The 13,773-nt window shown below is 37.3% G+C and overlaps 1 protein-coding gene across 7 annotated transcripts in view; it reads left to right on the forward strand.

Annotated features, from left to right (window-relative positions):
- LOC120632973 (hillarin) overlaps positions 1-13,773 on the forward strand; it is an 86,254-nt gene that overhangs the window by 16,412 nt on the left and 56,069 nt on the right. For 6 of the 7 annotated variants that reach the window (XM_039902975.1, XM_039902974.1, XM_039902971.1 and 3 more), the window contains exons 2-3: positions 1,615-1,875; positions 8,834-9,023. In XM_039902975.1, the coding sequence (XP_039758909.1) occupies positions 1,726-1,875; positions 8,834-9,023 (340 nt within the window). In that variant the 5' untranslated portion in view covers positions 1,615-1,725. Of the gene's footprint in view, positions 1-1,456; positions 1,475-1,614; positions 1,876-8,833; positions 9,024-13,773 lie in introns of those variants that run through there. The other variant, XM_039902978.1, reaches the window with a different exon arrangement.

A 13,773-nucleotide genomic window follows, 5' to 3' on the forward strand; every position in this document is an offset into this window, starting at 1 on the left:
GTGTGTGTATGTATTCTTCTTGTCAGGTTCTTGAATGTGTTCCAATGTTATAACTTACAAGGGTAATGAACAAGTTTTCGTACTGCCATTTTTGAAAAAAATCTTACTTATGATACTGATTGTACGGTTTCCTAACATGCATATATGGATAGCTCATATCCGGTTAAGTGTGTTAAAATAAAAGTTGCAAAATATTTAAATTTTTTATCTCATACGGATAAAGGATATACTTAAGTATAATGCAAATGAACCTCCTACTAGCGGCTAGTTTGTAACAGATTTTGTATAATTTAGCATCTTTAGGCTGCGTGCAAGCATTATACATTCTAGGAACAGAATGATCTCAATGAAGAACAATTTTGCAGTACTTTGAAAAAGGCTACTTTTTGACATTACGCTAAAACTGAGTTCGAAAATTGTCCTGCTTCTGGAAAAGGAGCTACCCTTTTTACGTAAGATAGGTAAAATACGGTCAATTTATCAGCGGACCAAATTACAGGTCGTTCACCAAGTGAATGGGTAAACAACATTTCAACCTTCTTTAAAAATTTGAAATGCATTTCATTTAGAATTTTCTGTATAATTAAAAAAAACCCTGAAATATTACAATAACGTAACCCAACCTTTTCTTAAATGTTGAGGAACTGTCGCACGGTGGGCGTAAAATCGAGCTTGGTCAAAATTGTTCGTAAATCTGCCCACGGTTTTGCGTCACGTGATGTATCGTTGGATAGCACATCATTTTTAATCTCCCTTGTTGCGGTTCGAAGTATCAGTTTTAGAGATATTTTGGCCATGAAAAGAATTCAATATTATATAATATCCATGAAAAGAATTCAATATTATATTTAATATCGGCTTCGTACGCTCAGGTTGCCTTTAAAAGACCACTTTTAGTGATAAGGCCGCCTTTGCACCCTAGCACTAAGTACTATTACTGTTTTCCTTGTATTTTCCTTTTTTTTATTGTGTTGCAATAAAGTTTTTCTATTCTATTCTATTCTATTCTAAACTTGAAATAACTTAGGTTTGAATTAGCTACGTTAAATGTGCACACAGCTTTAGATTTTAACCTCTTTTTACTGTTTGTTCTTCCGCAAACATTTACATAACGTACTTTTAATCTAGCACAAGGCTTAAAGCATAACATCCTTTTCTTAATTTTTACCACCTTAAGTAGAATTAATTTTAAAATTGCCAATTTGTTTTTGATTTCGTTTCTTTTTTATATAGGTATATTGTTCTGTTGCTACCAAATAAGGAAAAACACAAACACTTTCGGATTCATAATATTAGTAGGAATTAAATTCTTCTTCTACGTCGTTTTCTTCATTACTGAAGGTCGTGTCCGGGTTCACGTTTTTTCGATACGTCGTTTTTGACAGCCTTCCTATTCTACCCTCGGTCTTTTTGATAGCTACTGTAATAAGGGCCTCCCTAGGGACCGACTTTACCTGGTCAGACCAGCGACAAGGTGATTGGCCAAGTGGTATTTTATCCTCCACCTTACCTAACACTGTATAATCATAGTCTTTGTAGACAGCATTACCTATTATGTAACCATAATAAATTTTGTCTATACCTTGTATAATTAACCAAAACATCGAATTCCAGAATCGATAACAATCAGACAATGTGCTAGTGTAACCAAGTGACCGATAAGTGAGCAAAGTGAAGTGAAAGTGAAGTGTATTCTAATTATGACGTGACCAAACAGTAACAGCCATGTACCGGCCTAATTTCTACGAGAGCACGTGCTTTAGGTGCAACGAGATTGTTTACCAAGTGGACCGGGTCGGTCCACTCAAGGACTTCACTTTTTTCCACAGTGGATGCTTTAAGTGTGCTGTGTGCGGAACCAAGTTGACTCTAAAGGTGAGTTCTTCTGTTTTAAGACTTCCTAATCGCATCCTTCAATAGAACAGTCTAGAAGATCTTTTATTTGGGAAGACGTACCAAAAAGTGGCAAATCCAAAGCCTATAAACAGAACACTTCGTATTACATTCTGATATGCTACATTATACCATTTTAAAACAAAAAGAGTTAAAATAAAAATACAATAGTTTAAAACAAAAAAAAAGGTTCAGCAGATAAGGTAGGTGCCGCAAGGTCGTCAAAATGTCAGCAAACATTTGAAATGTCGCTTGTATTTTATCAAGGTTTATAACACAATCCGTACCAATTTTATAGACGCGAAAGTCTGTCTGTTTGTTTATTTGTTCGACGCGACCACCCCACTTATCTTGATGATATAAGTCACAATGCTAGTATAAAATTAAGTAAGCGACTACTATTAACAAACATTTTTGTCTGTCTGTTGGTGGGAGGCTACGTACGTGGCAAGTATTAGTATATTGATATGTTTAAAAATGCAGTTAAAGCTCCTTATCTTGCGCAATAAGACGACTGGTTTTTGTTTTTATATCATCTATTCATTAATATAGCTTATCATAATATATATTAGTGTATTATTTTCATATATATTTTATTTCATGTTTTTATTTGTGTATATTTTGTTTATGTATTCGTATGTAGTTATTTGAATGTAGGTTTATAATAATTTTACACCACCTATTTGTTCTCGCTCTTGTTGTCTCCTAATCCTAAGGTTGCCTGGCAGAGATCGCTTTTAAGCGATAAGGCCGCCTTTTGTATTCTACTCCAGTTTTTGTGTTTCTGTCCATTCGTCCTTTATTTTCCTAACTGTGTAGTGGTGTACAAATAAAGAGTTTAAATAAAAATAAATAAGTATCTTTCCGACAAAGACGTCCCGCCAAGCGATTTAGCTCCGCGGAAAACCCGATTAGGGTTTAATATAATTGCCATATCCCTAACAGGTTAGCCTGCCATCCATCTACACCATATAAGACTGCTAAATCACTTACCAGTTACCACCAGGTGATATAGCCCAGTGGTGAGGACTTCGACTTCACTTTCGGCGGACCGAGTTCAAATCCCAGAACGCACCTCTAAATTTCAAAGTTATGTGCGTTTAAGGCAATTAATATATCACTTGCTTCAACGGTGAAAGAAAATGTCTTGAGGGAGTCCACCAATCCGCACTGAGGATCCTCATTGTTCGAGGACACCCATGTTATGGGCCGGTAATGGGATATGAGGATGTACGGGAGCTATGGTGATACGCTCGACCGTAACAATAGGAAGATCTTCCTCCGAACGGGTGCTCGGAGACCGAGGTCCGAACATTCATTTTTGGAAGTTGTATATATAGGTATTCTTAGTGAACACTTCGCTAGCGCGATGCAGGATTTTTGTAGCGCAATCTAGTTATGTAATGTGGAGACCGCTACAAGGAGATATAATGAAGATTGCAGTAGACAAAACTGGACTAAAAAAAAAACCCTGAATTTCTAAAAAGGTAGCATTTCCGAAATAACGTTTAACGAAATCAATCGAGCCTTCACCGAATGAGTAATCCAAGGTCAATAAATATGAGTAATGATATTGTTACAGATCAGATGTTCATAGTACCAATACGTGAGTCATGAGTTATTAACCTTCCATACTCGTTGCATTGTATAATTGCTACTGTTATATGTTACATATTGTTTAGGAGATCGTGAACATATTATAGGAACATTTTTCTGTGCTATTTATACAATTAGCCTAGTGGTCAGTACTATGGTCTCGGAATAGTTTTCGTTTGTTTTTGACCACAATTTCACCTGACGTAAAGTTAAATGAGGCATAATACAGATTATATGATTATTATGAGTATATATAATGTTAACAACAATGTTAACTTAAAACTATATTGCTATAAATGGCTTTTATATTTATTTTTATTTATATCCATACTAAATTTATTTATTTTTATAATTTTTTTTATTATATACATAAATATCAATAAAAATAAATAAATATAAAAGCCATTTATTTCTTATCACAATTTAGTTTAAAGTTAATATTATACAAGTTTGTTTGGCATATATTTTTTATGTATCTTTGTATTGTATTCATATTTATGTATAATATTCATAAAAAATATTCATTATTTATCCTACCTATAACGGAAGCTTGTTGTAATATATTTATTTTATTACTTAGGCCCCATTTAAAATGTTTGTCTTGCTTAACCAATTTATTTTGTAATAGGAAAAAAATTATTACAAAAGAAATTATTATATTTTTTATGATTACAAAAAATATAGTATCCTGTGGTATACACGCGTACACAAGGGATTCGAGAGGGATGGCGTGACGGCATAGTGTCATGCCATTTTTCGTGACGGCAAACGGTAATGCCGTGGAAACACGATTTTTATCTCACTGTGCATCGCCACCAGCTAGTATGACCCGCCGCATTGAGTGTTTTACATCCAAAAATAAATAAGTTGAATGACCAGCACTTAAAATTTTGAATGAATATCAATGTTGAATTGTCCGTTATAACAAAGCGTGTCAATACCATAACATCATTTCATTACGCTTTTGTAGTTAAATTAACCAGCGTAACATGAGCCCCTTTCTCCCCACATCAAATGAAATTGAATTAAACATTGTATTGTAGCCTGCTCGTTAAATTTACGAACAATCTGGGAAATTAGGGGACAATGGAATGGAATGGAAAAATTCGTTGACTTCGTTGGTCTACTGCTAAGTATGTTCGAATAGGGATCACGATGCCCTGCGTTCGATTCCCGAGTCGCACTAAAAAGTTGCTGGTAATTGGGATTAAGCTGTGATAGCCCAGTAGTTAGGACTCCGACTCACTTTCGGAGGGCCGATTTCGAATCCCAGCACGTTTTAAGTAATAAGAATATCACGTGCTTTAACGGTGAAGGAAAACATCGTGAGGAAACTTGCATGCCTGATAGTTCTCCATAATATTCTCGAAGGCATTAGAAATCCATCAATCCGCGATGGGCCAGCGTGGTGGAATACGGCCTAAACCCTTCTCATTGTGGAAGGAGACCCGTGCCCTGTAGTGGGCCGGTAATGGGTTGATATGATGATGATGAAAATGATCAAATGTTATTAGTTGTCAAGATTTTTTTGTATCAGTGCAAAGTTAAGAAATCGTCGTTGTCTACTCCCATACCTCGGATAGCCCTCGGAGTGTTTATGTTCTGAATCCCTATGACAGGCTGAGGAGATTTCGTATAAGAATTGTTTATTTTGACGTCACATTTGACGCCATTTCTATTTTACCGTTCCTTTCTAAAGTTCTTGAGAAGCTAGTTTACGAACAATTCAATCTTTTCCTTAATAAAAACTTACTTCTCAGTCCCTTGCAATCCGGCTTTCGTGCTGGTCATAGTACAGTTACAGCGCTAGTAAAAGTAACTGATGATATTCGGTGGGCGATGGATAATAAGGAACTCACAGTACTGATACTGCTAGACTTCAGTAATGCCTTTAACTCAGTTGATTATGATATCTTGTTGAGTATCCTGGCTCCATTAACATATCTCCATCGGTGATAGATTGGTTTCGGAGTTACCTGTTTGGTCGTCGGCAGCGCATTCGGATTGAGGAGACCTCTTCATCCTGGTGTGATGTTGCGGCCGGGGTACCTCAGGGCGGCGTGTTATCTCCCTTACTCTTTGCTATTTTTATTAATTCAATTTCCAAACGTATCTCTTCTCTCTATCACATGTATGCAGATGATATCCAAATCTATCGCCATTCAACCCTTGATAACCTTGGTTCTACTGTTGCTGCTATTAACACCGATCTTAATGAAATTTTTGAGTGGAGCAGGCAGTATGGACGGTAAGGTTAATCCAGCTAAATCTCAGGCTATTATTATTGGAAGCTCTGGTATGCGGTCAAGGGTTGATTGGGGAAATCTACCTAGTGTTGATTTTAATGGTGTCACAATTCCGTTTTGTGCCTCTGTAAAGGACCTTGGCTTGCATCTTGATAAAGAATTATCGTGGTCTGTGCAAGTCAGGGATTTGAGTAGAAGGACTTTTAGCACTTTTAGGTCATTGTGCCGTCTGCGATCCATTCTTCCAATCCCGACTAAAGTTATGTTAGCACATTCTCTTTTTCTCTCTATTCTCGACTATGCGGACGCAAGCTATCAATATATCTTAAGGAGAAGTTTAAATTTCTTGGAGTGCATTCTGAACTTAGATCGAGTCGTGCGCTGACTTTGAGCATGCCGTTCCACAAAACGAAGTTTTATAAGCATTCGTTCACTGTCAAAGCTACTGAATTGTGGAATGCACTCCCATTGATCATAAGACAGTCGAAGTCATTGGGCATATTTAAAAATGCTGTTAAGGCTCATTATCTCGCTCAGTAAAGACGACTATTATTATTTATTTATCTACTCAAACTCATATTTAAGTATTTATGGTATATTAAGATATGTATTAGTATATTTATTTTTTTATATTTATCAATAGTATTTTTTATTTTTTTTTATTTGTGTAGTCTGGTTTATGTATTAGTATGTAGATATTTGTATGTATGTACTAAATGTACCCTACCTATTTGTTTTCTTTTTAGTTTTCCTAATCCTGAGGTTGCCTGGCAGAGATCGCTACTTAGCGATAAGGCCGCCTTTTGTATCCTGCTTCATTCTTCATGTGTTTGTTCTTTTTTTGTCTTGTTTCTTTGTTTGAGTGGTGTACAAATAAAGAGTATAAATAAATAAAAATATTGTGTACCAAGGTCAGAAAATACTAGTCGATAAATTGCTTTTTTTTTAATCGTAGTAATCGACGGTCCAAGCAAATGGCCTAGCTGATAGGAACCGAAAAACCTTCGCCTATAATCAGAGTATTACGTCACAGGGCATGCAAGGAGCACGTCCTGCAACATTTCGCTCTTTTTCCATCAATTTGAGGCTTAGTTAAGTCTCATATGCCTGTAATTGCGATAGATGCTGAACATGTGCGATAGTACTTCTCTGGACAAGCTCTGCCACAAAAAACTCTACTAAAACTGAAAAGCTTTATATTACTACTACTTTTGCGCTAAATAGCCCAAAAAATGTGTCATAGCCTAGTGGTTAAGACTTCGACTAGACCTGCGGGGGTTTCCAGTTTGAACTTCGGCACGGATCTCTTACTTTTCGAAGTGATGTTAAAGCAAGTGATATCACTTGCTTTAACGGTAAAGGTTAACATCGTTGTGAAATATGCGTGCCTGCGAGTTCGCCATGAAATACTCAAAGGCGTGTGAAGTCAATCAATCCACATGGAAAGGGTGGTGGTAAACCAACCCTTCTTCTTCGTCGTTTACTTCATTACTGAAGATCGTGTCCGGATTCAAGTTCTCAAGATTTTTACTACAGCCTTCCATCCTGTTCTATCCTCTGCCTTTTTGATAGGTTCTTTGATAGGGAGGCCTGTGAGCGACTTTACCTGATCAGACCAGCGCGAGGTGATCGGCCACGTGCTCTTTTACCCTCCACCTTACATTCAAGTATTAAGTTATCCATATTACTGGGCAGGCGTCGAGCAATGTGACCAAACCAAGCCTATTTGGCCTTTTATATGATGAGGATGATGATGACGAGTCCTTTAATTAAAGGCAGGTACATAATTTTTGACAACCAATCGACGCGCGTCGAGTATTGGGGCACAGATCACAACAAAGTTAGTAGGTGCCAAGCTATTGTTATATTTTGGCGCCACCTCATATTGAAAAGCCATTCCGCTGTCGCACCTAACGGTTCCTATTACAAAATGTCATTACGAAGTTGATTCATTCATTGGAACACAATGGCAAGCGCACCGGCTTTTAGTAACCTTTGCCGCTTTACGATGTTTATGCTTACGGTTCGCCTGATGATAGGCGGTACAGGGTGATTTTGTTGTGGGAGTAACAACGATCAATTATATACTAGTATCATAATTACGGCCGATTGATGCAGTGGGCAGCGACCCTGCTTTCTTCCAAGGCCGTTGGTTCGATTCCAACAACTTAAAAATATTTGTGTGATGAACATGAATGTTTTTCAGTGCTTGGGTGTTTATATGTACATATTATATATGTCTAAATATACATTTATATTATTCATAAAAATCATTTATCAGTCATCTTGGTACTCATAACACAAGCTACAAGATCACAACAAAGTTAGTAGGTGCCAAGCTATTGTTATATTTTGGCGCCACCTCATATTGAAAAGCCATTCCGCTGTCGCACCTAACGGTTCCTATTACAAAATGTCATTACGAAGTTGATTCATTCATTGGAACACAATGGCAAGCGCACCGGCTTTTAGTAACCTTTGCCGCTTTACGATGTTTATGCTTACGGTTCGCCTGATGATAGGCGGTACAGGGTGATTTTGTTGTGGGAGTAACAACGATCAATTATATACTAGTATCATAATTACGGCCGATTGATGCAGTGGGCAGCGACCCTGCTTTCTTCCAAGGCCGTTGGTTCGATTCCAACAACTTAAAAATATTTGTGTGATGAACATGAATGTTTTTCAGTGCTTGGGTGTTTATATGTACATATTATATATGTCTAAATATACATTTATATTATTCATAAAAATCATTTATCAGTCATCTTGGTACTCATAACACAAGCTACACTTTGGGGCTAGATGGCGCTGTGTGTACTCTCGGGTCGTACCTATTTATTTATTTATTATCATAATTAACCGTGTAGCGACGGCAGTTCAGAATAACTACCTGAGCTACCACTGAGCTACCACCGCTTCCGTTGAAAGAACTTAAACAATTAATAATAATCTGCGTAAATTCTTAACAGCGAAACGAGATATGTTATTCTCTGATATATATTATATAGCTGTCCGCTTTACACGATTCAGTAAAGCGTTCTGGATAGAAAAGAAAATTGAAAGTAACTAATCAAATTAAATGTTACTCTTTTCAGACATACTACAATAACCAGCACTGGACGGAGGACAAAGAAGTGTACTGCTCGAGTCATGTGCCCAAAATAGGGCCCGGGCACTTGGACAACTCGTCGGTGGGCATCCGGAGCGCTCTAAACGTGCCCAAAAGTAACAACTATGTGAACGAACAGATTCGAGGACACGCCAGGAACAGCTATGAGACTGAGCGTAAGTATTTTTCAAATTTACTTTTATTGGTAGGAATATTACAGAAATCTGAAGTTAGGCACATCTTCTATTAAACAAATGGTGTATATAATTGGCAAAAGATGAACTTTAGGAAATAAAATAATCTTGTTACGCCATAGAAGTATAACTTCTAACGCGTGTACATAAGTACACACACGTTTTTTAACTTCCCGCTAAGAAAATTAAAAGACTGACTATTCCAGCGTTGGTGTCATCTTGTCTGTATGTATGTATGTGTGTGTGTGTGTGTATGTATGTAAACCTCTCATTACTTTTGAACGGCTTGATCGATTGGATCGCGATTGGCGGCATTCGAAAGGGCTTCACTAAACTTAGATTTCCTACAATTTCGAGATCGATTCGGACCAATAGATTCCGAGAAATCTCAAAAATAAAGTTATGAATAACTGTTTTTTTAGAATAACTTTTAAATGGTTCTACCGATCGATCCCAAAAACTAATCAGCTCTTAAGCTTGATAAACCCTGTCGATCGCCGCCGGTCCGGTTATATTCGGTTGATCCGTTCGAGAAATATCGAAAAAGAAAAATTCCGAAAAAAAGTGGTTTTTTAGAATAATTTTGAAAATTTTCGTCTGAATGATTTTTGATATAGAATTCTTCATGGGACTCAATAAGCTGCGTCGAATGAGAATTAAAAAAATAGTGTTTTATGAAACTTCTATCAGACTTTCGAGCTCGAAGAACAAAATAAGTATAGAATTAGCGGGAAGTTGCAGGGATGGCCTTTAAACAATTCGAGAAGATAGACGAAAAGTACATTTGATCAACTGTAGTAGATTTCTTCCAGATAATAATAACCCTTACCTGACCTGCCTTACCTGAACAACACCCAGTGTGCGCCATTACCCGTCTTTTTTTTACCACACTACAAGTCCTTGACTGCAATCTCACCTAGTGGTAAATGATGATGCCGTCTAAGATGGTAGCGGGCTAACCTGTAGGGAGTATGCAGTTATATTTATACTATTGCTATGCAGTTATATTAGTACGGTGGTAACTAGCCGTGCCAAAGCCACCCAACAAACCAGACCAGAGGATAATCGGAATAACTAAAAAAAATATCCCAAATCTCCCGAGAATCGGATCCCGGGACCTCGAACCTTAAAACCACAGCGCACACCGCTGCTCCAAAGAGGCCAAGGAGCGTCAGTTCTCCCCTTATTTAGCTTTTGTGTTTGACCAGCCTCCGTCCAAGCGTCAAATTAGCCTCTATTGTAACACAGCATATTATGTTTCCATTTATATCACAGATTAGTCCTGACGTTTCGACAATAGCCGTGACCTTGTTCAGTCAGCTACAACCATAGCTACTTATATGAGCTGTTATAATGTGAATCAGATAAGAGATTTAATGTAAGCGCCGTATTTAGGCTTCTTAGTTGGCTAGTGATTACTATGAAGCACGTATACAACTTGTAACCGAATTACGAAATAATATTGAAAGATGCATACTTATATTTCATAAGGAATCACTCAGTAAAAAAAATTATATCGATAGAAGCAAATTTATTTTTCAATACAAACGAAAACATACTAACTGTTTACTTATGACAACTCTATTGAAGATAAAAGACCGACGCGTGCATAGTATCTATGCTAAGCGACGCGTCTCTAATAAAGTGACAGGAGTCACTTGATTTAACTTTTGCATGTGATATCACGGCTGTATCTGATTTATTTACTCACTCAAAAAACTTCGGTTATTATGATGACCCGTTGTATACAACGTGTAAATGAAAACCGAAATAATAGTTTACAGGCTTTAGAGGAAAATTATGTCTCTGAGACTTATCTGTGAAACCGAAAACCTAATTGTTTTTGAGTTAACCCCTGCCATAATTTTTATTGAAATCAATTAGATACAGCCCTAAAAATTTAAAACCTGAGTCTCCGGTCATTTTATTAGGTACGCGTCACATAGCGTAGATACTATGCGCGTGTCGGTATTTTATCTTCAATAGGGTTGTCTTGTTGAATGTTTTAATAAATAATTATGCTTTTGATTCAATATTTTTCAATATACTTATGCATCATTTAACATTAATTCGTTATTCGTTTACAAGTTGTATAAATTCTTCTTTATAATCCTGGATTACCCAAATATAGTAAGCTACCAGTGAAAAAAGGACAGTCTTAAAGAACTACCGTGCGCGTTTGTATGCCGTGCGGTGACGGCAGATCAGTATACACTTGCCCATTCCTTTCCCGCGGGTGCCTAGCGAAGTCGCGCACAACTAGCATTTCCCTAATTAAAGGACATCGATATGAAGCGGTGATAGCGCATTGGGTTGGAGCTCGACTTAACTTTCCGGGGGCCGAATTCGAATCCCAGCCTCTAACTTTTCTAAGTTATGTACCTTTTAAGTAATTAAAATACCACTTGCTTCAACGTTGACGGAAAACATCGTGAGGAAACCTGTGTGCCTGTGAGATCTACATAACGTTCGAGGTGTGTGAAGTCCACTACTGGGCTACGGCCTTAACCCGTTCTCATCGTGGGAGGAGACCCATGCCCTGTACTGGGCCCGGTAACAGGTAGATATAATGATGATGGTGAAAATGTTTATTGTTCTACCGGATAACGTTAACCAGTAGGCCTATTATATAATACTAGCTGTTGCCCGCGACTTCGTCTGCGTTTGATTTTATTTTTTGATGTGGACTTAGTTGTAGTTCTACAAAAATTTAAAGTATTCAGTATCGCTAAGCCTTGAATGAGGGGTTCGCTGCTGTCCGCTGAGGAGTTCTGTCCTCTATCTCCAACCACAGTTTGGGCAAAATTAAACACATATTATAACCTCTATAGTACTAAAATAATTATTTCAATCGGTTATTATTTGTCGGAGTTATGGTGTAAAATCGTCAAACACTTTCATCCCCTCGTCAACCGAGCTTAAAGTCGGGATAAAAAGTATCCTATATTACTTTTAACACTTCCAATAATATGTGTACAAAGTTTCATGAGGATCGGTTAAGTAGTTTTTGCGTGAAAGCGTAACAAACAAACTTACATTCACATTTATAAGGGATTTAGTAGGGATGATATCGCATAATGTTCATGATTTAGTAATAATGCGCAAAGCCGACATCAACTAGTTATTAGAGATGTATTATAGATGTACCGCACTGGGCCAGCGTGGTGGACTACCGTAGTCCACCACGCTGGCACAGTGCGGATTAGTGGACTTCACACACCTTTCAGAACGTTATAGAGAACTCTCAGGTATGGTTTCTTCGCGATGTTTTCCTTCACCGTTAAAGCAAGTGATATTTTAATTGCTTAATACGCTATGTACGTTTTAAGAAAAACTAAGAAAAGTTAGAGGTGCGTGCTAGGATTCGAACTCGGCCCCGAAAGTGAAGTCGAAGTCCCACCTTCCCACTATCACCGTTTAATGCTATTAAAGAGGTTAATTAATTAATATTAATACTAAGGATTAATTAAACGATTAAAAAGCTCGGGTGTGAATTTCTCTAACTTCGTAGCTAAATATTAATCACCGCTTCATTCGATGTCCTTTAATTATGGAAATACTGGTTGTTGCACGCGACTTCGTTCGGCACCCGCGGAAAATGTAGGGGCGTTGACAACAGTATTCTGATCTGCACCACACGGCACACGCGCACGGTATTTCTTTAAGACTTTTTTGTTTTTACTGATAGCAGTCTAAAATTAATACAACGTTAATAAGCTTGGGTGCTCTAACTTCGTAGCTAAATATTAATTGACTGTGAGATGGTTGGAACAAACAAATTACCCGGTTAAGTTCGCTATGGGCTCTTAGACCAGGGCGCGTTAGGAACCCTCGTAGTTTTAGGTTAAGTTGGCAAACGTAGGTATCGGAGGTGTTCTTTTTTAATTTTCTGTGAATCCCTCCCCCCCTGATGAGATGTCGTAAGATTTTATTCAACCCGCTTCCCCATCCCCCAATCTCATTCTGAGACCAAAATAGTATAATTTTTTTTTTGTTTAAATCAGAAAAAAAATTACGTGATACTTGCCCCCCCTCTCTCCAACGTAAGATTAGATGAGATTTGACTCGAACACGTTTTGTTTCATATTTCACCAAATGTAGTAAAAGGTATTGTGTGATCAAAAAAAACTTTTTTCAGTTTTAATTAATTAGGTAATTTACCTTCTCAAGACTTGTAACAGCATGTTTTTATTCATGCTTACGGAGTATCTATTAACCTATCATCCTCACATTAGTAGGAAATAAATCCATATGATACTAACTCTGCTCGCTAAAACATTCGTTAACTGCACAGCTTTTGAAATAAATCTTTGCTCTCCCATTCATATCTGGAAAGGCAATTTAAAGGAAGCTTTATGACTTCTAGTCATGCAATACAGCATAAAGCATTATAAAGGAATGCAGACATAATAAATTCTTAAATAATTTCCCTCTCCATCTCAAATCTCCAACCTATAAAATACTACCGAAGCAGATAGCTTAAGGTACGTTTGAAGCCTTTAAAACTCTTAGCCACTACAATTTCTTGAATATTTGTATATAATAAGAACTCACTAAGGATTTCGTGCTAAAAAGACAGTTTTTATGTTAAAAAAAAAATCAGAAACGCGCAAAATCACACCTTTACGAGAGTAATAAATAATCGGTAGTCTCCGCAACGGTTCGGTGCTAAAACGGGACAGCAATACATTTCCAAGTAGTGTAAAGGAGAAAGAGACAACTGTGGAAAAGG

This window comes from Pararge aegeria, chromosome 21, assembly GCF_905163445.1.
Source record: "Pararge aegeria chromosome 21, ilParAegt1.1, whole genome shotgun sequence".
Taxonomy (NCBI): domain Eukaryota; kingdom Metazoa; phylum Arthropoda; class Insecta; order Lepidoptera; family Nymphalidae; genus Pararge; species Pararge aegeria.